Here is a 26,198-nt window from a genome sequence, read left to right on the forward strand (position 1 = left end):
CTCAATTCAGATTTTTAGCTGAAATCCGATTTTATCGCGTGGTTGTTCACATAGTAATGAAAATGCGAGGCCATCGAACTCATGTGTCAACAGTCTACAGTCCTGAAGTGACGTCACATGTATCACACTGTAGTTATGGAAGAAAATATGAAGCTCGCCGGTCCCACCTCCTACAGCGCACAACTGTGACATCTACTGCATTTCAGTTATTTAAAAGTCTGATGGAATGTGACCGTACAGACTAAAGTCACACTGAAAACATCAGATATGCACCTGATTAAGAATCGGATATGAATGTGTCCTGGGTATGATTTAAAAAACTGGATTTGCGCTGTTCAGATATGAGTCACATACGAGTAAAAACGTCAGATTTGAGAAACTTTTACCTACAGTGTGGACATAGCGTTAGAGTTACTGGGCTAATATTCAGCCTGCTCTCTGCACTCTGGTTGTAGAAAATCTATGCTCTGAGGAGGCTTTGTTCTGTTACAGCTGCTGTCAGACAGGTAGGGGTTAAATACATGACTGACAGATGTCTTGTCGCATAAGGACATAGTAACTTGAAATGTAACATAACTTCATTTCAAATCAAACAATTGTTCCAATAAACTGTTCATTTTAATGTCAAGGGCTTTCACCTTAATAGCTGGGTGCAAAACAAAACCATCCAAAAGTGTCTTGATGTTCACAGCTTGGTAAAGCCCTTAACATCTGCTTTTTGCCAGGACAAAAGTCTGGTTCTGTCTTTAAATGATTCAACCAACACCAGATTAGAGCTTCACCTGTGACAAATACATGTTCAGTTGTTGAATCAAAGAACCCCAGCACACCAGACATTCATGTGAAGTCCAACCTGACCTCTGACGACATGACAAAGACTCAACCACAGACCAGAGAACTGATCATCAAGAGCCTGAAGAGCAGGTCTGAGGTGGCAGGCATCTTTAATGGATCCAAACGTCAAGTGGAGAAAAGAAGGAGATCTGAAGAAACTGGTCCTGTTCATGACCAGCCCAGGTCAGGCAGACCCCGTAAACCACAGGTGTCAAACTCCGGTCCTTGAGGGCTGCTATCCTGCATGTTTTAGATGTTTCCCTCTTCCAGCCACACCTGGTTCAATTAATGATCAGCTCATCATCATGCTCTGCAGAAGCCTGATAACAATGTAATGGCTTCCAGGTGTGATGGAAGAGGGAAACATCTAAAACATGCAGGATACCGGCCCTCGAGGATCTGAGTTTGACACCCCTGCCGTAAAGACACTGTTGGACAGGACCGTCTTTTGCTCGGATATTCCAGGGCCAGTCCCTTTTCAACTGCAGCGGAGCTACATGAGAACTGGTCACCAGAAAAAAACATATCTACAAGAGCAGTTGGTCCAGTTCTCTCCTGCAATGGTCTCCATGGCTGAATTAGTGTTCAGAGACCAGCATTAAACAGAAAACAAAAAAAAAAACACGTAGCATTAGCCAAGGCCCACAGGTCAAAGAAAGGATGGACAGTGGAAAAGTGACAGAAGCTGGATTTTTCTGATGAATCATTAATTGAAGTGCATCCCAAACATCACAGATACTGCAGAAGACCTGTTGGAACCCACATGGACCCAAGACTCACCCACAAAACAGTCAAGTTTAGTGGAGGAAAGTCATGGTTTGAGGTTCCATTTAGTATGAAGGTGTGCCAGATCTGCACACTTCCACTTCAGCCTCTACATTCAAGTTCCTGAAAGTGAAGGTCCAGGTGCTCCAGTCTCCAGACCTGAGCACATCTGGGCTCAGATGAAGGAAGAGGCTTCAAAGATGAAACTGAAGAAACTTGATGAACTCTGGGAGTCCTGACAGACTCTAGACACTTTTACACAGAGATCCCAGAAACAAGGAGAGGTGGTGATCCCACCAGTGACCGATTTCCACAACCAAGCCAAAGGACTAACAGAGGTGAGACAGGCTGGACTTTTACACAGGACTAACAGAGGTGAGACAGGCTGGACTTGTACACAGGACTAACAGAGGTGAGACAGGCTGGACTTTTACACAGGACTAACAGAGGTGAGACAGGCTGGACTTGTACACAGGACTAACAGAGGTGAGACAGGCTGGACTTGTACACAGGACTAACAGAGGTGAGACAGGCTGGACTTTTACACAGGACTAACAGAGGTGAGACAGGCTGGACTTTTACACAGGACTAACAGAGGTGAGACAGGCTGGACTTGTACACAGGACTAACAGAGGTGAGACAGGCTGGACTTGTACACAGGACTAACAGAGGTGAGACAGGCTGGACTTGTACACAGGACTAACAGAAGTGAGACAGGCTGGACTTGTACACAGGACTAACAGAGATGAGACAGGCTGGACTTGTACACAGGACTAACAGAGGTGAGACAGGCTGGACTTGTACACAGGACTAACAGAGGTGAGACAGGCTGGACTTGTACACAGGACTAACAGAGATGAGACAGGCTGGACTTGTACACAGGACTAACAGAGGTGAGACAGGCTGGACTTGTACACAGGACTAACAGAAGTGAGACAGGCTGGACTTGTACACAGGACTAACAGAGATGAGACAGGCTGGACTTGTACACAGGACTAACAGAGGTGAGACAGGCTGGACTTTTACACAGGACTAACAGAGGTGAGACAGCGGACCTGCCTTCCGGAATCAAAGGGGCAGTGGCGCAGCGCAGTGTATAGTGTGATGTTTAACTTAACCTCAGAAATACCCCGAGCATAGCGGTGTTGCTAAGCTCTCCACTGTATCACTGTTCCACAAATGTTAGCATGGATCGAGTCCTCTGCCCAAAGTGACAACAGCTGGTGGATCTGAGCATCTCCCCAGTTCCACATCTTTTCTCATCGCGCTGATATGTTTGTTTACTGTAAACAGCCTGGACTCATTTTTAAATCCCCTCGGTGTGGGGTCGCACATGCAATATGTCACAACGTCACACTTTGGTGGCGGAACGAGAGGTGTTCTTTTACATAGCATTCCACAGTCATGATTCCACCTTTACCTTGGCTGTTACTACCTCCAGAGATGTTACAAAGCTGCGATAAAGGTGGGACTAAATGATCTCACCATTTCATTTACGCAGACGTACCGGAATAAAGGCGAAATATTCCCGTAACAAAAGTGCTGTGTAAAAGTGGCTGCTTTCTCTACCATTCCAGATAGCGTCATCAATAAGTTATTGGACTCGGTGCTCAGACGTATGGATGCAGTCGTCCAAGCTGGTGGGAGTCAAACACCATATTCATGAATGTTTCCAAGGCACCACAACTTCATATTCTGATGTGACTGGAGCAGGTTTGTCAATTCAAAATAAAGTATACGTACAATTTCTACATTATTTCTGTATGCGACAAGACTTTTGTCCTAATGAAATCTGCCCTTTCTGTTCTAATTAAATGATAAAACTCAATGAATGATAGAAAACTTTGTTTGGGTATAATAATCATACTATAGAACAGGGGTCTCAAACATGCGTCCCGGGGGCCAAATGCAGCCCGCCAAAGGTTCTAATGTGGCCCATGGGATGAATTTGCAAAGTGCAAAAATTCCAGTCAAGGCTGTTGAGTTTATTTTAGTTCCAGTTCCACATACAGACCAATATAACCTACAGTCAAATAATAACAGCATAAAACCTGCAAAAAATAATGACTCCATATTTCCTTCACGGTTTGATGTGAAAAAACTATTACATTATGTCTATAAATAATGATTGCTTCAAATTTTTGTCTTGGTGCAAAAAATAACATTAAATAATGAAAATATTGACATTTACAAACTATCCTGTAACAATAAAATGTGAATAACCTGAACAAATATGAACAACCTGAAATGTCTAAAGAAAATTCAGCACAATTTGAACTCTTTTCTTCCTGTTCCTCAGTGTGTAGTGTCTTTGTAGATCTGATCCAGAATGCATATGGGCAAATGAGAAGTTGAGGCAGAAGACTGATAAAATTGCACTGATTTTTCTTAAGAAATTTCAGTTTTCTTCAGGTTATTTGCATCTTTTTTGTTTGAATAGTTTATAAAAGTATTTTCATAATTTGATGGGGTTTTTTTGCACTAAAACAAAGACAACAATTTGGAGTTGTCATTATTTATAGGTTATTCTGTTATTATTTTACTTGTCCGGCCCACTGGAGATCAAATTGGGCTGAATGTGGCCCCTGAAAGAAAATGAGTTTGAGACCCCTGCTCTAGAGGGTTTTGCCTTTGATATAATGTATTTGTAGGATGAAAATGTTCCTATCTTTTGGATCGGAAGTTGCAGAATGAAGGAGTGCTGTGGGTACCATTTGATCCCAAACCCAGAGGCTTCCTCAGTGGACTGTGGCGGTGCATGTGAACGTAGCATCAGACTGAACAGATGGTCCTGTGGACACAGCTGGTGTCCTGCTGTCTGTCTCTCACCTGGTCAAACACCTGCAGTGATACCTGCTCACAGTGAATGTGAAGCTGCTGATGTCCTCCACACACCTCAAACTGAGGACGCTTCCATCCTTCAAACTTTCCCAACGCAACATTTTACTCATCAGCGTTCTACATCTGGTTCATCTTGACCTTTTAACAGTCATTGTGGTTTTCTACAGTTACAGATTTCACATCATACGTCTGTTACCGTGTTTTTATCTTTATCAGTTTCATACTGGTCCATCTGTGACATTGCTGTGTCTTCTGTAACAAATTTAGAACCATAAGAAACATCTAACTTTCCCTCAGGACAAACATCAGCCTTTACACTGTAAAGAAATGATAATTTGATGTTTATGATAAAAAATGAACAGGTCCTGATGATGGTTTTAGCTCTTCTGTTGAGAGAAGATGAGCAGAAGCCACTGAACGGTTGAGACTAAGTAGAGTTGAGTTTAGCATCTGGATGAAGGTCAGTGTGAGGTGAGGGTGAAGGCCGGCAGCAGTGCAGAGCATTCAGAGCGAGGCAGCATCCCTTCATCAGAACATCAGTAAGTTCAGAGGCAGACTGAGGCCGCAGACACAGCTCTGGGTCACATGATCTGCTTTTTTTTTTTTTTTTTTTTTTTTAACCAGAGGTGTCTCCTCAGAGCCACCTTCACCACCACCCAAACTGTCCAATACCTCCTGACCTTTGACCCAGAGGTGGTGGCTGTGACCGACCTGGGTCCATGTGTCTGAGATCCTCTGAGGCACCAGATGAGGTTTCACCGTTTGTCCTGGAGGTCGGCCACGGTTTACACGAAGTGGACTCAACATCTGACGGCCTTGTGAAGTTCCCTACAAATATGTCCAACCTCAAAATCCAACATGTGGGACAACAGACTCTTATTGTTCTGGTTTGAAAGAAGACACTGTTTCAGGTGTATGGACGGTATGATAGAAGATGGTGGACTTTACTGCGATCACATGCATGCAAGGAAAGCCTTATGCAGCATGTAAAACCATTCTAACTAAACTCCCAGGACTTCACTACAAGTCCAGGATGAAATCCCTCTAAAAGCAGCTGCCAACTGACAACTAACATTGTCTTTGGGTGACATTTTGTCTCTATGTAAAGTATTAATCAGAAGACTTTCAATTTGTTTGCTTGGAAATGTGGACCAAACTCATTACAGTGGCAACTATTACATCAATTAGGTGATTATTAAATTAATGAACATCTCCTTTGAGTAGTCTAAACATGTACGTTTTCTCATCTCCTTCCCCCTGACTGTTTGATTTCTTCCCCTTTTCCTGATATTTAATAAACCACAGGTGACCGGTGGTGAAACTAATGAGAGCCCAACAGAAACCCTGATCTGCTGTGAACACCAGGAGGATGGAGTTCAGCAGATGACCACAGCCATCAGGGGGGAAGTAAACCGGCTGCCGACCTCTGTCAGTGAAACCTCAGGACAAGACGAAGATCTCAGAGGGTCACGGACCAGGAGTCTGCCTCCAACGGGTTGAGATCTTACCAGAGCCTCTTTGCCACCTCCTGCTACAGATGCCTGGTAGGGACAATCTTTATCTGTTGGTGATTTTAGATTTTCCTGCCTCTTCTTACCGGCTCCCCATCTGTCATTTACCTCTCCCTTTTCAATGACAATTACAGCAGAGACATTAGTATGAGTGAGTATTCAATGACACTTCAAATCAACATCATCATCATCCACTGCCACTGTCTCTGCATCGCCCTGACCGCATGCAGCCTGATGGTTACCATGGTTACTACTCAAAGACATAAACCAACGCGGTTCAGGGATCGGACACGGGATCGTTAATGGGTCTGTCGGATGTATGAGGTTCTGGTCCGCAGTCAGCCTACAGAACTAAGGGAGACGTTAACTCCCATGATACACTTCAGTAAACGTCAAGTGGCACGAGCTTCAACTGTTATTACCGTCCTGTTCAGATCAAGGTTCTAATAGTTTTGGATTTTTCATTCTAGTTTAGTTTGGACTTTTTTTTTCTTTATTTCAGTTTGTTTTCATTTGTTTTTAGAGCAGGTTTGATACTTTTTATAAGTTTTTGTTATTTTCTAAATGCTTAGCTTTAGTTTAGTTTTAGTTTAGTTGTAGTTCAGTGGTCTCTTTTCTCTTCTTCTCTGTGCTCCTATTCAAATCAATCCCAGACAGGACTCTGCTGCTTTAGTCTCCATGTTTCCAGGTAGAGTGGGGACCAGAAGACGACTGGAAACCATAAGTGAACACAAGTGACGGACCAAAAAGTGTCGTATGGTGACAGCACAGAAAATTGCTAGACTGAAATAAATCGATTTTGTATCAATCTGACATTGACAAAGACGAAAACGAAGGGAATTTGATCCATAATTTTTATCCGTTTTAGTTACTTTTGTAAACACACAACAGTGTCAGTTAGTCATAGTTTTTTCTTTTAAATATAGTTTTATTTATTTCAGTTAACAAAAATGTTTTTACAATTCTAGTTTTGCTCATTTCGTTAGTTTTCGTTAATGATAATAACTTGGGCTCAGATGTGGTTTTAACCTGTCTCTATTTAAACTGCACTGCAGATGGGACCAGATTCTGAGGTGTTATTCTGCCTCCGTTTATCATTTACACAAGTACATCAGCACTTACAGATCACAGTGGATCTACAAATACACACAACATTTAGTAACAGGCAGGAGATTGGTACCATTACACTTATTTTTCTGAAGACATTTCAGGTTGTTCATATTTGTTCAGTTTATTCACATTTTTTTGTGAAAGGATAGTTTGTACATGTAAGAATTTTCATGTAATTTGGCTTTTTGTTTGTTTACATTAAAACGAAGAGAATAAATGGAAAAGAGGGTGGAGCTTACTAATACCCTGCACCCTCCTGCTCACTGATACTCTGCTTAGTCAAGGATTAATGTTGACCTTTAAATTAAAGATAATTATAAACTAGATTAAACTAAATAACTGTCCTTTTTAGGTAGCTTAATCAAACCAAGACAAACATTATTCTGTCGAAGTCTTAACTTCAAATCTGATCACACTTTGTCTGATGAATCAGGTGAAAAGTCTTTGAGAAATCAGTTCAAATTGTCCATAATTTATATATTTTTTAAAAAATCCCAAAATTGAATTTCAGCCATCAAACTGTGCACTGCTCTTTATCCACTGCTAAACAAAATGTGCATCAAATTTAAAAAGAATGAGGTGAGTATCTTGGAAGGAGAGAATCACAAATACTGCTATAAAATTTAAAAAATTGAGAGTTGCTACTATTTTTTGGTTATCATGATAGTATTTACTGGTCTGAGCCATTTGAACTGGTCTGGAAGAAGGTTGTTAATATCTGTCGTGTAATTCTGCCTTTCACACATTCATCCCATGTGCCACATTGGACTCTTTGGCGGCCGGTTTTGGCCCGTGGGCCGTATGTTGGACACCCCAGGTTTACAGTCATGTTGCACCACCTGCTGACCACGTCACTCAGCTGAGTTCCTTCACTACACACCAGCAGCGACTGCCTGTGGACCAGACCCTCCTCCAAACACAGTGGACGCATTCGGACTGTCCACGCCGTCCTGACATTCAGACGGGTGTCCACGCTGTCCTGACTCAACCGCCGTCGGTTTGTGTCTCTGCTTCTACTCAATGGCGGATGATGTTAAAGCCAAAGTCAGTCAGATGATGCTCACCTGTCTGAACTTCCACTCTTGCTCCTGCTCCGACTCTTTGGGCCTCAGCGGATCCTTGAAGGGCACCTCGTTCTCCACGGAAATGGGGTCGTAGGGCCCAGGTGGCGGCTGTGTGGGGGGGTGGCGTTTGAGGGGGTCGTTAGACAGCTGCACCTTGTTGATGCGCTGGGCCGCCCGGTTATCTCTGGCTTTTTGCTGTGAATAAATAAATGGACTTCAGTGTTCAGGCATTCAACATCAAATTTAACAACCAAAGAACAGAGCTGATGAGTGTAAATATATATCACACCAGTCCTCCAATCAAATCTAAAAACATAGTTAAACACTAGTAAACATCTCGGAGTCCATTTACAGGACCATAAAAACTAGAAAACTGGGAGTAATCCCATAACTATAATAATCAGATCTGATGCGTTTCCATACCACTCAGAAATGTGATAATCAATAAACCCTGGTTTAGACATTTAAGTCCATTATTGGATTTCTTCTGCTTACATTTGACTATGTAATTTCCATTTTCTACAATTGAAATGATTTTTACACGTGCAGATGTAAAAGAACTAAAATTAAATTAAAAGGTATACATGCATGAAGACAGGGGTATCGGGGACAAATCCAAGTGTGTTAATCTGATTTATTATTATTAGATTACTGCTGTTATCTGATAAAAAAGATGAGATTACACTGCTAACATGATCAATAATAATCTGATAGTTGCAAATATCAGATAATGATCAGAGTCTTAGTCTGAACGTAAATGGACTCAGTATAAAACCTTGTCTGAAAGAGTCTCTGAGGATATGAAAAAATGAACATAAATGGACAAAACAATCAAGAGAATGAACAACGCAATAAAAAAAAAAAAAAAAACACCCAGATGGACAGAAGAAGTGCCAGTGCCTGTTGTACGTGCAGATGGACCGATCCAGTACTACTATGATCCTTGTCCTGAACATGGTCAGATACATAGTCGAAATCCTGGAGGATCAGGAGTGGACGGACTGAAACTCACCACAAATGGAGCCCTGTCCTGGGAACTGGCCTTCCTCCACAGTTTGGCGATCTGCTTCACCCTGGTGGACCAGTCTGAACACAGACACAAACACTGTAACAGGAAACTATGGATACTAGTCTGCATTAGTACCTGGGTACTGCTCCCTCAGCTGGGGGAAGGTGGTACTGCAGTACAGGTGTGTGTCAGTGTATACTAGTATGTATTAGTACCTGGGTACTGCTCCCTCAGCTGGGGGAAGTTGGTACTGCAGTACAGGTGTGTGTCAGTGTATACTAGTATGTATTAGTACCTGGGTACTGCTCCCTCAGCTGGGGGAAGTTGGTACTGCAGTACAGGTGTGTGTCAGTGTATACTAGTATGTATTAGTACCTGGGTACTGCTCCCTCAGCTGGGGGAAGTTGGTACTGCAGTACAGGTGTGCGTCAGTGTATACTAGTATGTATTAGTACCTGGGTACTGCTCCCTCAGCTGGGGGAAGTTGGTATTGCAGTACAGGTGTGTGTCAGTGTATACTAGTATGTATTAGTACCTGGGTACTGCTCCCTCAGCTGGGGGAAGTTGGTACTGCAGTACAGGTGTACATCAGTGTATACTAGTATGTATTAGTACCTGGGTACTGCTCCCTCAGCTGGGGGAAGTTGGTATTGCAGTACAGGTGTGTGTTAGTGTATACTAGTATGTATTAGTACCTGGGTACTGCTCCCTCAGCTGGGGGAAGTTGGTACTGCAGTACAGGTGTACATCAGTGTATACTAGTATGTATTAGTACCTGGGTACTGCTCCCTCAGCTGGGGGAAGTTGGTACTGCAGTACAGGTGTGTGTCAGTGTATACTAGTATGTATTAGTACCTGGGTACTGCTCCCTCAGCTGGGGGAAGTTGGTACTGCAGTACAGGTGTGTATCAGTGTATACTAGTATGTATTAGTACCTGGGGACTGCTCCCTCAGCTGGGGGAAGTTGGTACTGCAGCACAGGTGTGTGTCAGTGTATACTAGTATGTATTAGTACCTGGGGACTGCTCCCTCAGCTGGGGGAAGTTGGTACTGCAGTACAGGTGTGTGTCAGTGTATACTAGTATGTATTAGTACCTGGGTACTGCTCCCTCAGCTGGGGGAAGTTGGTACTGCAGTACAGGTGTGTGTCAGTGTATACTAGTATGTATTAGTACCTGGGTACTGCTCCCTCAGCTGGGGGAAGTTGGTATTGCAGTACAGGTGTGTGTCAGTGTATACTAGTATGTATTAGTACCTGGGTACTGCTCCCTCAGCTGGGGGAAGTTGGTATTGCAGTACAGGTGTGTGTCAGTGTATACTAGTATGTATTAGTACCTGGGTACTGCTCCCTCAGCTGGGGGAAGTTGGTACTGCAGTACAGGTGTGTGTCAGTGTATACTAGTATGTATTAGTACCTGGGTACTGCTCCCTCAGCTGGGGGAAGTTGGTATTGCAGTACAGGTGTGTGTCAGTGTATACTAGTATGTATTAGTACCTGGGTACTGCTCCCTCAGCTGGGGGAAGTTGGTATTGCAGTACAGGTGTGTGTCAGTGTATACTAGTATGTATTAGTACCTGGGTACTGCTTCCTCAGCTGGGGGAAGTTGGTACTGCAGTACAGGTGTGTGTCAGTGTATACTAGTATGTATTAGTACCTGGGTACTGCTCCCTCAGCTGGGGGAAGTTGGTATTGCAGTACAGGTGTGTGTCAGTGTATACTTGTATGTATTAGTACCTGGGTACTGCTCCCTCAGCTGGGGGAAGTTGGTATTGCAGTACAGGTGTGTGTCAGTGTATACTAGTATGTATTAGTACCTGGGTACTGCTCCCTCAGCTGGGGGAAGTTGGTATTGCAGTACAGGTGTGTGTCAGTGTATACTAGTATGTATTAGTACCTGGGTACTGCTCCCTCAGCTGGGGGAAGTTGGTATTGCAGTACAGGTGTGTGTCAGTGTATACTAGTATGTATTAGTACCTGGGTACTGCTCCCTCAGCTGGGGGAAGTTGGTATTGCAGTACAGGTGTGTGTCAGTGTATACTAGTATGTATTAGTACCTGGGTACTGCTCCCTCAGCTGGGGGAAGTTGGTACTGCAGTACAGGTGTGTGTCAGTGTATACTAGTATGTATTAGTACCTGGGTACTGCTCCCTCAGCTGGGGGAAGTTGGTATTGCAGTACAGGTGTGTGTCAGTGTATACTAGTATGTATTAGTACCTGGGTACTGCTCCCTCAGCTGGGGGAAGTTGGTACTGCAGTACAGGTGTGTGTCAGTGTATACTAGTATGTATTAGTACCTGGGTACTGCTCCCTCAGCTGGGGGAAGTTGGTATTGCAGTACAGGTGTGTGTCAGTGTATACTAGTATGTATTAGTACCTGGGTACTGCTCCCTCAGCTGGGGGAAGTTGGTACTGCAGTACAGGTGTGTGTCAGTGTATACTAGTATGTATTAGTACCTGGGTACTGCTCCCTCAGCTGGGGGAAGTTGGTACTGCAGTACAGGTGTGTGTCAGTGTATACTAGTATGTATTAGTACCTGGGTACTGCTCCCTCAGCTGGGGGAAGTTGGTATTGCAGTACAGGTGTGTGTCAGTGTATACTAGTATGTATTAGTACCTGGGTACTGCTCCCTCAGCTGGGGGAAGTTGGTATTGCAGTACAGGACCGGTGCGACCGTCGCCAGCTCCCCCAGCGTCTCCTCCTTCTCCCATTTCAACGTGCTCCTCTGAGCTGTTGACATCACATCCTGCTCGCCCTCAGCCAGTGCTTGATTGGCTACGGTCGGCCCAGAGGCGGGACCTGGAGGTAGCAGAGTGGGAGGAGCAGGGGCGGGGCCTGCGGGAGGAGGCATCCTGAAACCTGAAACAGCCTGGGCACCGCTGGGCATCATGGGAGCATTTGGAAAGTGAGATGAGGCTCCCATCAGGCCGTTCATCAGAGGGAGGCGAGGGAAGGCTCCGGCTGAGGAGAACAGGGTGCACCTCAGTCAACTTCAGCAGAATATTCAGTGGTTTTACTGCAGGAAAGCACGTGCAGATGTGACTTGTGAACGTACCTGTGTACTGTGTGTGCGTCTTGCTTCCTGTAGCGGTGTGTCGGCTCTGTTCTGACTGGTTGTTGCTGCTGTTTGGACTCAGAACCGCAGTGAAAACCTCCTCCACGTCTTTACCCTCCAGCTCTGAAAACACAAACCACTGTTCACTGAAATGTCTACTCGACCACCTGTCAGAGCCTGAACTTCTGCAGGAGTTAGCGCTCCTATTGAGTATCGATGACCTTACCTGGGATTTTGTAGAGTTTGCTGAGGATGGCACCTGCAGAACAACACATGACTGGTCAGTTTGTTGGTGCTTCACACAAACACAGGTGGACAGTTACAGGGTTTCCACAGCTGTTCAGGAGGGGATGAGGATCGTGGAACATCAGGATGAACAGGATGATAAGTCTAGTGTGCAGTGTTTGTTTGCTATTGTTACTTTAGGGGTTTTTATCGCCTATTATTCTTATGATGATTATTACTATTCTAACTTTATTGCTTACCTTTTTTTTTTTTTATTTTATTGAAGAGAGAGAGACAACATTTTCCAGTCACATCAATCTGCCACATATTCCTCACATTGTTCACATTCTAGAAAAACACTCCATCAAAACAAGGCTCAATGAGGCTAGTACATTTCTGATTGTCTCTATCCCACTTTCTTAGGGATTGGAATTTTTTTTTTTTTTTCCCTCAAACATCCAGAGAGAGAACAGCATGGACATATCAAGCTTTGTATAACATTCAATAGAAAAGAAAGACTACAAGCGATATTTATACAGACTGAAAATAAAAATAAAAAAGGACATATTAAATCCAATAGTCTCCTTTTGTATCACCAAGGTAACATTTGGCATGTATTGTTTCACAAAATTTTCCCATTTTTCCCAATGTTTGACAAATATGTCTAATTTCAGATTAATGGTGAAGGTGATTTTTTTTTTCCATTTTGTAAATGTCCCATGTTATTTGAACCCATTGCTGAACAGGTGGTTCATCTTGCACCATCCATGTATTTTGTTATTGCTTTTTTCCCTGCTGCCAAAAGAACACTCCAGAGATATTCATCTATTTTCACAGCAGGTATTTTGAGTCCTAAATACACAGTTCTGATACTTACCTTTTTTTTTTCCTATTAATATTACTATTTCAGTAATCACTGTTACTCTTGATATCATTATTATACTTATTTATTACTAATATTGTTATGTATTGCTTCAACTTATTCTAATGTGCAGTTGCCTATTTTTACAAATGACTATAGATATTCCTGTTATTTTTTTGTTTCCTTTATTCCTTCTAATTCTTCTTAAATCTGTACATATGTTGTGCTGCTTTAGGAACCTTCATTTCTCAGAGGTTCTGACAAAGGAATCAGGTGTGAGTTCAGTGTTGAATGATATAAACCTACACGTATTTGACAGGGTGTTTGAGATGCTTCATTTACTAACAACAACTGGCTTTTGACTTCAAAACAGAGCTTATTTTGCTGTCTTCACTTAACTCTTTAAGTGCCAGACAGTTAAGGGGCTAATAAGCCTTAAAAGTGCCACAGAATTTGGCCGTTTTTCAGTATTTTGCGTCGTTTTTATATTATATAATATTTGAAGAATCCTGCAGGAAACCGCTCGGTAACATCCGACCGATTGCCGATTAGATTTAAAACGCACCGGACGCAGCCGATTCATTATTGATCGTAATTTGCATAATTTATAATAATAATAATAATAATAATAATAATCATCTTTATTTATATAGCACTTTTCATACATTAAAAACTGTAGCACAAAGTGCTTTACATATCAGTTTAAAAATCAGTACCGCCCCCCACCCACACCCACCCACACACACACATACATACATGTAAACCCACAAGCTCACACATACTTAAGAAGACTGACTGAGCACGGGTAGACCAGAACAAAAATGTACAAGTAAAAGTAAAACATCAGTTTAGGAGGCGCTGTCTCAGGGAGCCATCCGCACCAGGATGCAGCCGCCGACCCCGGCGACCAGGCACCGGCAACACAGCCCCGCATCCCAACTAGTGGGAGAGGGCCAACTGGGACCCCCACCCACCAGAAAGGAGCGGACCCCAGTGAGAGAAGGCGCCACAGCCCCCGGAGTCCACAGCCGCCCCCCGGCATGGAGGGCTCCCTCTGATGAAACACCGGAGAGTAAGAAACATTAAAAAGATATAAAAATATTATTCGGTCGTGTGACCTCAAATTCCCGTCTGCTTGGTCTCAAAAGGGGGACACAGAAAGAACGTCATCGAAATGTGAGAAAGAAATGGGGGTGGATGGTTACTGATAAAAAATAATATATGGTGAGTTGAGAGAGACAATTATAATCCATAACAGACATGACAAACTGTGGTTGTGAAACTGCAGCACTGTGGTTCTGTTTATCTGTCAAATGTTCGTTGTGGTCAGTTTCAGATGCTGCAGCTCTTTCATAATTCATAGTTTGAGTTCTTGTTTTTTCTGTATTAATTTGCAGCCTTATATATACAAGCTGGACTGACTGTACATATCCTGACCAAGGAAAAGGAAATTCTTACTTTGTGCAGTAATCTACACCTGGATTTTCAGCCTCTGTCCATAATATACATTACAGGGGTCACCAACACAGTGCCCATGGGCACCAGGTCGCCCGCAGGGACCACGCGAGTCGCCCGCAGGCCTGTTCTAAAAATAGAACTAGTTCAGGGTTCTCCAACACGCTGCTCGCGATCTACCAGTGGTTCGCCAAGGGTCACTAATATAAGAACACGAAGTTGATTGGTCATTTGGTAGAACAGGTCTAAATTTCCACCCAATCAAAATTACAAGTGCCCCCCCTCCCGAGATGAAACGGTCAACTAGCTGTCAATCAAACTTTAGTGCTGGTTTGCTGCCTGTCATTGGAGAGGGGCGGGGCCCAGGATGAGCCAGATGCCAGGCAGGTAGTGGGTTTAGCCCCCCAACGATGTGGGCGGAATATAGTCAGGAGTTATTTTCACCAACGATGAGGCACGGACTAATGTTTGACTAATGTGAAAGACAAGTGTGTGTGTGTGTGTGATCTGTGGCATGTTCTGGAAGTCAGTAAAAGATGCAACATGGAGCGGAATTTCACCAAAGTTCACAGCAACTGTTCTGGAGGTTCTCCAGTGGGAATCAGCCTCCGTGAACAGAAGGTAAAAGAGCTGAAAACTCCAGTCCAAACCAACAGTCCATGTTCAGTAAACTGACCAGGACCAGCTTCAGCAGAACCATCAGTGAAGTGGGTCACATCCTGGACCAGCACAAACATATGTACACTATGTGCACATGCGCTCAGACAGCTGCAGTCGGACCTGAACAGGTGCGTCTGTGTTTGACTCCAGTGTGATGACTGTAGAAGTGACGGGGATGGAGGATTTATGTGCACAAAGTTCTGCTTTTAATTCATATGTTTTGACAAAATATGTGAATTTAGAAAAGGTCAAATCCTTCAGAAAAACAGCAGCACATGCTGGTGAAGTTTTATTGTGTGAATGACAACATTCCTTTTCACAATTTCAAAGTATTAAAAATGCACATACAGGTGTGTATTATTTGTTTTTAGTAATTCTATAAAAATATGCAGGATTGTTCCATTTCATAATTTCTGTCATAGTATTAAAATATTTAGGAATACAGCAGCAAATGCTTGTATTTGTTTTTTTCTACTTTTGATTTTCTTAATTAAAGTAAAATGATAGTTTCATGTTAACACTTTTTAAGTATTGTAAATGTTAAAACAAAGATATATAAATAAATAAAATAAATGAAGAGCACAATGTTACAAACGTATGATACAAAATATGTATATGTATGAAAAATAGCTATATAAATAAATGTTGCTAAATTAGAGTAGCCCTCCAGCAACTTCATTAGGTAAAAGTAGCCCACAGAAGAGAAAAGGTTGGTGACCCCTGACGTATTATATAGACTAAATGTCACCTAAAATTAACATTTATTTGCAACATAGTATAGCAAACTATTAGTTAGATAAATAGATTTACTTTATTAATCCCCAAGGGGAAATTCAAAAATAAAAAATACAGTCACAGCTCCACAAAAACAGTCATGCCACATTAACAGTCAAGAAGTAAATAAATGCAGAGTATAAGGAGCTAAGAATAAATTAGATTAAAAAGAAGGATATTTTTGATCAAAAACAAATTAATTTTAGCAAAAAAGTATAAAAGTGAAAGTCTCTGTTTTGAATGTCTGGGGTCGCCAGAAATTTGTGATGTTAACATGGGGTCACGAGCCAAAAAAGGTTGGGAACCACAGACTTAGTCCTTTACAACTGCTGTGAAATGAGGCAACAAACTTGACAAAGTGTGGACTGATAAATGTATTCAGACCTGTGTGGAGTCAAAGTTGTGAGTTTGTGTCCTGTATCAGAGGCTGATGGAACTTTTCATCATCTTACGAAGGGACACAAGCTCAACCCAGACTAAAACCACAGCAGGAGCCCATCTGTCAAACTCTAAATCAACTCTAGTCTCACCATCCGACACCATCTTGTCCAGCTCAGGACTCAGGATGGCATCCAGAGGCTCCTCCTGTGGTGCTCTCTGGCCACGCCCACCCCTTCCTGTGGGCTCAGAGGTCGTTGAGGCGTCGCCCATGGAGCCGATGTCCAGACCAGCTGAGACACAGAGACAGAGATGCTTTATACAGTTAGTTTATGAAAGACGTCAGCAGACAGTGTTATCTGGAGGATTAGGAATGTTAGAGGACAGAAAATGAAGGAAAGCAGAAGTTAACAAAGACACAAACTGAACCTTAGTCTGAGTTCAATGTAGACGAGAGTTTCAGACAAAGACCATGAAGAAGAGCTTTCAGAAGTCTAAAACCAAACCACATTCCCCTCTGAACCCTTTCTGACCCGGACAGTCAGCGCTCTGAGTTCGTATCCATTTTTAGACATCAGTACAAATCCAACCAAGAGAGATGAGTGATAGTTTGAGAAGTGGAGGCCTTCCACTTCCATATTCCACATTTAACATGTCCTTCCACTGATGGATTTGTCCAACTCAACCAACCCAGTCTAATCCAGACCACAGGTGGTTTATAGATCTGATCTGGTGTGCACTGCACTTCCTACGCTGGAGTCGACCCATTCACATCCTCAACATCAACTATCCCCTGCTTTTCCTCTACGTGTCACAACAGGACGTGACCTCATTTTCCCTGGAGTTTTTGGGCACTAAATACTTTGTGTCCTGCAGTGTCACAGATGTGGTGCCACTATAGAGGGTCTGCACGAGACGTCAGCGCTAGCGGAAGTCATGGCGGTTCTGCCCACTGAGTGTCAGAAAGAAGGAGATGAGTGACAGTGTTGGCTTCAATACTGTCTAAACTGAAGAATATTGAATCAAAAATGGGGCAGAGCTGTTGTGAGATTGACTGTATGAAAAGGTTTGAAAAGCAGTGGGAGCTATCGTTTTACAGACACCAAAAGACAGAGAAAAGAGAAGTACCGTATTTTCCAGACTATAAGCTGCCCCTTTTTTCTCATTTTGAACCCTGCAGCTTATACAGCGATGCGGCTCAAGTATAGATTTATACAGGCTAATGTCCTCCAGGGGGCGCTGTAGCAGGAAGCGCAAAAGTGAGACAGACAGGTGGAAGAGGTGATGAAGAGGAGAAGTTTGAATCTGAACTATAAACAGTCATTTTGTGTGTCATGCACAAACCCTCATCATGGAAAACACGCCAAGAAATGCATCTGACGCAGCTTTGAAGTTCAAACCAATGGATGTGTCTGTAAAGAAGGAAATAGAACTGCAGCACGAAGAGACAACGAGAAACAACGGAGGAGAGACGTAGAAGGAGTGTGACGGAGCCTTTGAGGATGTTCAACTGAAGAACACTGAAGAAGACGACTGCAGCGGTTTAATGAGCAGAAGAAGAGGAAGACACAGATCAGTGACTGTTGTGGGTTTGTGAACCAGCCTGTTCCTGACGTTTGACTGACGTGTTCCAGACACTGTTTGGAAAAAAGCAGTGAAAGGATGGAAATGAATATTTAAATCATCTGTCTGTTTACCATCTGTCTGTGGAAATATCTCATGTTACAACGTGGACACATGCGGCTTATAGTCAGGTGTGGCTTATATTCTGGTGCACCTTATAGCCCAGAAAGTACGGTAGATGGATCCACAAATCCAGGAAACATTCATTTCTGCTGTATTTTTGGCTCCAATCAGACCTGAAATGACCTATTGTTTTGGCTAACGCTCCTTCTTAGTGCAGCTCTTGGTTTCATGATCAGATCTTTCCTGGTTTTTGTCTTCATTTTGTGATTGTGAACCTTGTGCTCCTACATGATTAGTAAACTAACTGAAACTGAGGCCAACCTAGTTTTACAAATACGGAGGAACTGGAGAATAAAGCTACGACGGAGTATTAGGACCACAGAAGAAAAGAAAAACACTGGGCACTACCAGAAGAAAGTCAGAAAATATGAGATAAAACCTGGAATTTAATGAGAATAAAGTTGAATACAAAAAGAATCACAATGTTCTGAGAATAAAGTCGTAGTTTTATATATATATATATATATATATATATATATATATAAAACTCATAATTTAACATAAATGTCATTCATTTATGAGATTAAAGTCGTCATATTCCGACAATAAATCCATAATATTACCAGAATAATGTGTTAATTTAAAACACGTGGTGTAAATCTGCTAATTTCCCAGAATGCAGTGGTGCCCTGCTGGTCCACAGCAGTAGTATCTGTGTTGGATAAAGGACTGGATCTGAACTAGACTCAGTAAATCTGCTCAGTCCCAGTAGATCATGCATATATTCACTGGGGTCAGTCCACAGTCTAGTGGAAATGACCTTTGGATCAGCTGGTTCTGGGCCCTAGTTTTAGACCCTTTGGATCAGCTGGTTCTGGGCCCTAGTTTTGGAGCCTTTGGATCAGCTGGTTCTGGGCCCTAGTTTTAGACCCTTTGGATCAGCTGGTTCTGGGCCCTAGTTTTAGACCCTTTGGATCAGCTGGTTCTGGGCCCTAGTTTTAGACCCTTTGGATCAGCTGGTTCTGGGCCCTAGTTTTGGAGCCTTTGGATCAGCTGGTTCTGGGCCCTAGTTTTAGACCCTTTGGATCAGCTGGTTCTGGGCCCTAGTTTCGGAGCCTTTGGATCAGCTGGTTCTTGGCCCTAGTTTTAGACCCTTTGGATCAGCTGGTTCTGGGCCCTAGTTTTAGACCCTTTGGATCAGCTGGTTCTGGGCCCTAGTTTTGGAGCCTTTGGATCAGCTGGTTCTGGGCCCTAGTTTTAGACCCTTTGGATCAGCTGGTTCTGGGCCCTAGTTTTGGAGCCTTTGGATCAGCTGGTTCTGGGCCCTAGTTTTAGACCCTTTGGATCAGCTGGTTCTGGGCCCTAGTTTCGGAGCCTTTGGATCAGCTGGTTCTGGGCCCTAGTTTTAGACCCTTTGGATCAGCTGGTTCTGGGCCCTAGTTTTAGACCCTTTGGATCAGCTGGTTCTGGGCCCTAGTTTTGGAGCCTTTGGATCAACTGGTTCTGGGCCCTAGTTTTAGACCCTTTGGATCAGCTGGTTCTGGGCCCTAATTTCGGAGCCTTTGGATCAGCTGGTTCTGGGCCCTAGTTTTAGACCCTTTGGATCAGCTGGTTCTGGGCCCTAGTTTTGGAGCCTTTGGATCAGCTGGTTCTGGGCCCTAGTTTTAGACCCTTTGGATCAGCTGGTTCTGGGCCCTAGTTTTGGAGCCTTTGGATCAGCTGGTTCTGGGCCCTAGTTTTAGACCCTTTGGATCAGCTGGTTCTGGGCCCTAGTTTTGGAGCCTTTGGATCAGCTGGTTCTGGGCCCTAGTTTTAGACCCTTTGGATCAGCTGGTTCTGGGCCCTAGTTTTGGAGCCTTTGGATCAGCTGGTTCTGGGCCCTAGTTTTGGAGCCTTTGGATCAGCTGGTTCTGGGCCCTAGTTTTGGAGCCTTTGGATCAGCTGGTTCTGGGCCCTAGTTTTGGAGCCTTTGGATCAGCTGGTTCTGGACCCTAGTTTTGGAGCCTTTGGATCAGCTGGTTCTGGGCCCTAGTTTTGGAGCCTTTGGATCAGCTGGTTCTGGGCCCTAGTTTTGGAGCCTTTGGATCAGCTGGTTCTGGTCCTAGTTTTGGAGCCTTTGGATCAGCTGGTTCTGGGCCCTAGTTTTGGAGCCTTTGGATCAGCTGGTTCTGGTCCTAGTTTTGGACCACTTGTTCTTTGGTAGCTGGTACAGATCCATGTCCAGTCCAACTGTCCTTCATTTAATATTAGATTTCCCATGCTCCTTTGCTCTGGCTGTGTTTACTGCTATACTCCGTCATGCTGAGCAGGTTGGTTTAAGACACTCAGTCTGACTGAGAGGGGCGTGGCCTGGGCTTAGAGGGGCGTGGCCTGGGGGGGAAGTGACGGATTTGCAGACCCTCTATTTCAAGTAGTTCATTTGGATGCACACGCTGTCCTCCTGCAAAATGGACACAATGACCGTTTTAGTTTAGTTTGTGTTCCGAGTTTATAAAAATTAGTGTATCTTAAGTTATGGCGATGCTCAAAGTACATTTTCAGTGGTTTAAAAGGATTTTACACATCTTTTTTTATGGAATGCATGAAGATGATCAGGGTTAATGTCAAAACCACTGGAAGCTCAGTCATTAGAACAAAGTAGATTTTTCTCATAAATACTGCTTTTTCAGAGCTCTGAGCCGTAACTGTGGAGTTACTTCGACAACAGGTAATTTCTCCTGAAATGTTTGGATTTTCCTCTTTTCTGTGTGAACAGCTCTAATCCCCCTGACACCAGTCACGCTAAATACGGAGAAACAAGCAAATAATGTCGACTTCATGCAACACGTCACACTTCTGTTAAAACTGTGAGCCAATCAGCTGCTTAATCATCAGACAGATGGACTTTCCCAGCATGAAATAAGTTCTTGAAGCCACTGGAGTGAAACTAGGAAGAATTTAGACACAAATCTCAATGACAGGTTTAACGGTCAGGTCAAAGGAACCTCTGAGCTCAGACAGAGCACGGCTGCTCATATGCAAAAAGAACACTTTCACAACACAACCACGTCTACTTACACTGGTCTACAAGGAAAATGCTTCCAGAATAAAAGTAATGAAATTTTACCTCATGAGAGTCACTGATAAAGAAAAATTAAGTCAAAAATGCTGGTTGGCTGAACTTTCCAAGATACAGCCTTGGGTCAAAATGTGAAATTCAAGAATTAATGAGAGAATGGGTTTGACTCCAAAGGAATATTTGTCTCAGAGCTACAAGATCTACTTCAAAACACTGTCTGCACATTAGAATACATTCACTGTACAGCTTCTATTTAGTGGAAGATTTTTAAAACTATTATATAAATGTACATAAACCAATATATATGTGTAATAACACTTAATCATATACCTTGAAAACATCAGTACACCGGCACTTTTGTCATTTATTTTCCAATTAATCTAATTAAAATACGTAACATTTAGCACATTTAATCTCTGAAGCAAATCATTTCTAAAAAATTGTAGACCAGTGTTATTAAACAAAGGAAATTAGGAAAAAACTGTCATACAAAGCTCCTTCAGGTAAAGATCTGGGACAAGGAAGACGGAGGAGGAGCAGAGGATGAAGAAGACAGAGGAGGAGTTGGTTCTGTGGAGTCTTACCAAACGGAGATGGAGAACGTTCTACCTGGAACTGACCTACAACATTAATACACACAGTCACGATCTGAACACATCAGTGTCATAGAGTTACCTGTGTGGAAACACTGAAGTGTCCTCTGGAGGACACAGGACGCTGAGGCTCATGGGTATTAAACAACACTCAGCATAAACAGAAATGAACAATACACACAGTGATGCGAGGATGATGATAATGAACAGGACCTGTATGGCAGGTCATCTCCATCACTATTCGCCACTCCCACAACTCGCCTGCTCATTTAAACGCTGTAAAAAACGATGTCCAAACCACCAAAACGCCATAAAAAACTGCGTCAATTCCCAGAAAAATGCAGTTTTTTACAGCGCCATGTACTGTTTTAAGAGCAGCGCAAAACGCGCCACCTTATGGCTGGTTCAAATGTCATATTTTATGGCGCTCTGTGTCACATTTGACAGCGTAAAAATTGGTGTGCTGTTGTATTATAATCATCTCCACCCCCTGGCTTTCACAGCCACTAAAGTTGAACTATGATCAGCCAATAGGTAAAGAGAACAGACAGACCACACCCATTCAGCACTGATCTGCTGTGCTGCTGACTGCATCTGTGTCTGACCTGCTGTAAGGAAAACCCTGTGGATGCACACGGCGGTTTTCATTCAGATTTACACACAGACCCACCACAGGAAAGGGAGACTGACACCACTGGGACAGCCTCCAACATTTAATGGACAAAAGATTAACCTAGTTTAATGACCAAATACAGCTGTCAATCATCAACAGACAGACAGACACAGACAGACACAAACAGACACACACAGACACAAACAGACACACACAGAGACAGACACAGACAGACACAGAGACAGACAGACAGACAGACACAGACAGACACAGAGACAGACAGACAGACAGACACAGACAGACACAAAGACACAGAGACAGGCACAAAGACACAGACACAAACAGGCAGAGACAGACAGACAGACAGACAGACAGACAGACACAGAGACAGGCACAAAGACACAGACACAAACAGGCAGAGACAGACAGACAGACACAGAGACAGGCACAAAGACACAGACACAAACAGGCAGAGACATACAGACAGACAGACACAGACAGACACAGAGACAGGCACAAAGACACAGACACAAACAGGCAGAGACAGACAGACAGACAGACAGACACAGACAGACACAGAGACAGGCACAAAGACACAGACACAAACAGGCAGAGACAGACAGACAGACAGACAGACACAGACAGACACAAAGACACAGAGACAGGCACAAAGACACAGACACAAACAGGCAGAGACAGACAGACAGACAGACAGACACAGACAGACACAGAGACAGGCACAAAGACACAGACACAAACAGGCAGAGACAGACAGACAGACACAGAGACAGGCACAAAGACACAGACACAAACAGGCAGAGACATACAGACAGACAGACAGACAGACAGACACAGAGACAGGCACAAAGACACAGACACAAACAGGCAGAGACAGACAGACAGACAGACAGACACAGACAGACACAGAGACAGGCACAAAGACACAGACACAAACAGGCAGAGACAGACAGACAGACAGACAGACACAGACAGACACAGAGACAGGCACAAAGACACAGACACAAACAGGCAGAGACAGACAGACAGACAGACAGACACAGACAGACACAGAGACAGGCACAAAGACACAGACACAAACAGGCAGAGACAGACAGACAGACAGACACAGACAGACACAGAGACAGGCACAAAGACACAGACACAAACAGGCAGAGACAGACAGACAGACAGACACAGACAGACACAGAGACAGGCACAAAGACACAGACACAAACAGGCAGAGACAGACAGACAGACAGACACAGACAGACACAGACAGACACAGAGACAGGCACAAAGACACAGACACAAACAGGCAGAGACAGACAGACAGACACAGACAGACACAAAGACACAGACACAAACAGGCAGAGACAGACACAGACAGACAGACACAAACAGACACACACAGAGACAGACACAGACAGACACAGAGACAGACACAAACAGGCAGAGACAGACAGACAAAGACAGACAGACAGACACAAAGACACAAACAGGCAAAGATAGACAGACAGACACAGATAGACACAGACAGACAGAGACAGACACAGACAGACAGAGACAGACACAGACAGACAGAGACAGACACAGCCAGACACAGACAGAGACAGACAGACAGACATAGACAGACAGACACAGACAGACAGAGACAGACACAGACAGAGACAGACAGACAGAGACAGACAGACAGACACAGACAGACACAGACAGACAGAGACAGACACAGACAGACAGACAGAGATAGACACAGACAGACAGAGACAGACAGAGGCAGACAGACAGAGACAGACAGACATAGACAGACACAGACAGACAGACAGACAGAGAGACAGACACAGACAGACAGACAAACAAACAGACACAGACAGACACAGACAAACAGACACAGACAGACAGAAAAAGACAGACAGACACAGACAGAGACAGACACAAACAGACACAGACAGACACAAACAGAGAAAGACAGACTCAGACACAGACAGACAGACAGAGACAGACAGACACAAACAGACACAGACAGACAGACAGACACAGACAGACACAAACAGAGACAGACAGACTCAGACACAGACAGACACAGACAGACAGACACAAACAGACACAGACAGACACAGACAGACTCAGACACAGACAGACACAAACAGACAGACACAGACAGAGACAGACAGACTCAGGCACAGACAGACAGACAGAGACAGACACAGACACAAACAGACACACAGACACAGACAGACACAAACAGACACAGAGACAGACAGACTCAGACACAGACAGACACAAACAGACAGAGACAGACAGACACAAACAGACACAGACACAAACAGACAGAGACAGACAGACTCAGACACAGACAGACAGACAGACACACAGAGACACAAACAGACACAGACAGACACAAATAGAGACAGACACAAACAGACACAGACACAAACAGACAGACACACAGACAGACACAAACAGACACAGACAGAGACAGACAGACTCAGACACAGACACAAACAGACAGACACACAGACAGACATACACAGACAGACACAGACAGACACAAACAGACACAGACAGACTCAGACACAGACAGACAGACAGAGACAGACAGACACAAACAGACACAGACACAAACAGACAGACAGACAGACAGAGACAGACAGACACAGACACAGACAGACGGACAGACACACAGACAGACACAAACAGACAGACAATTTCTTGAATAAATTTGGTGATGATTGATCACCAGATTTATTCAAGAAATTGTCTGTCTGTTTCTGTCTGTTTGTGTCCGTGTGTTCGAGTCCGTCTGTTTGTGGTCATACGTGTACCCGACTGCATTCATACGTGTACCCGACTGCGTTCATACGTGTACCCGACTGCGTTCATACATGTACCCGACTGCATTCATACATGTACCCGACTGCATTCATACATGTACCTGACTGCATTCATACATGTACCCGACTGCATTCATACATGTACCCGACTGCGTTCATACATGTACCCGACTGCATTCATACATGCACCCGACTGCGTTCATACATGTACCCGACTGCATTCATACATGCACCCGACTGCGTTCATACATGTACCCGACTGCATTCATACGTGTACCTGACTGCGTTCATACATGTACCTGACTGCATTCATACGTGTACCTGACTGCGTTCATACGTGTACTCAACTGTGTTCATACATGTACCTGTGTGTCCTGTGGCCAGTATGTGAGGGTCAGTGTTGAGAACATCAGACAGATCCACTAGAGCTTCCTCCGACATGGCTGGACGGTCACAACACACATGATTCACCATGTGATCAAATACATATGAAAGATGACACAGGTGTGGACACATGTAAGGACCTTTGAATCAGGATCTGAATCAGTTTTTAGAACCTCTTACAAAAAATGTAATCATTTAGTTTGAATTTTTACCCCAGCGTTAACAGGTAAAGGTCAGATCCTTTCATCTGTCAGCACTGGACAACAACATGTCAACCAAACACTGAACTCACGCAGTACTCTGTGTTTCTGAGGGGTGGGGCCATGATGTAATCCGGGGGCAGGGCCTTTCATTTCCCCTGTAGCTGCTTGTGGTTGGCTGACGCTTGGTACCTCTGGACCCGCTCTCCGGTCCACCTGTCGGCTCTGGTCCAGGAGATTCCGACCAAAGAACGCCTCCTGGACGCAGACAGCCAATCAGAACGCTGGGTT

General features: G+C 43.8%; 1 protein-coding gene across 3 annotated transcripts in view; it reads right to left on the reverse strand.

Annotated features, from left to right (window-relative positions):
* LOC115411479 (histone-lysine N-methyltransferase 2C-like) overlaps nt 1–26,198 on the reverse strand; it is a 172,205-nt gene that overhangs the window by 64,167 nt on the left and 81,840 nt on the right. The window contains exons 30-39 of one of the 3 annotated variants that reach the window (XM_030123625.1): nt 26,000–26,165; nt 25,689–25,766; nt 21,871–21,906; nt 16,695–16,835; nt 12,415–12,447; nt 12,189–12,311; nt 11,750–12,094; nt 9,138–9,211; nt 8,126–8,320; nt 5,949–6,065 (exon numbers count right to left, since the gene is read on the reverse strand). In XM_030123625.1, coding sequence (XP_029979485.1) covers nt 5,949–6,065; nt 8,126–8,320; nt 9,138–9,211; nt 11,750–12,094; nt 12,189–12,311; nt 12,415–12,447; nt 16,695–16,835; nt 21,871–21,906; nt 25,689–25,766; nt 26,000–26,165 — 1,308 coding nt within the window. Of the gene's footprint in view, nt 1–5,948; nt 6,066–8,125; nt 8,321–9,137; nt 9,212–11,749; nt 12,097–12,187; nt 12,312–12,414; nt 12,448–16,694; nt 16,836–21,870; nt 21,907–25,688; nt 25,767–25,999; nt 26,166–26,198 lie in introns of all 3 variants that reach the window. The other 2 variants (XM_030123627.1, XM_030123628.1) reach the window with 2 other exon arrangements.

The sequence above is a fragment of the Sphaeramia orbicularis genome, chromosome 20, assembly GCF_902148855.1.
Source record: "Sphaeramia orbicularis chromosome 20, fSphaOr1.1, whole genome shotgun sequence".
In the NCBI taxonomy this organism is placed as follows: domain Eukaryota; kingdom Metazoa; phylum Chordata; class Actinopteri; order Kurtiformes; family Apogonidae; genus Sphaeramia; species Sphaeramia orbicularis.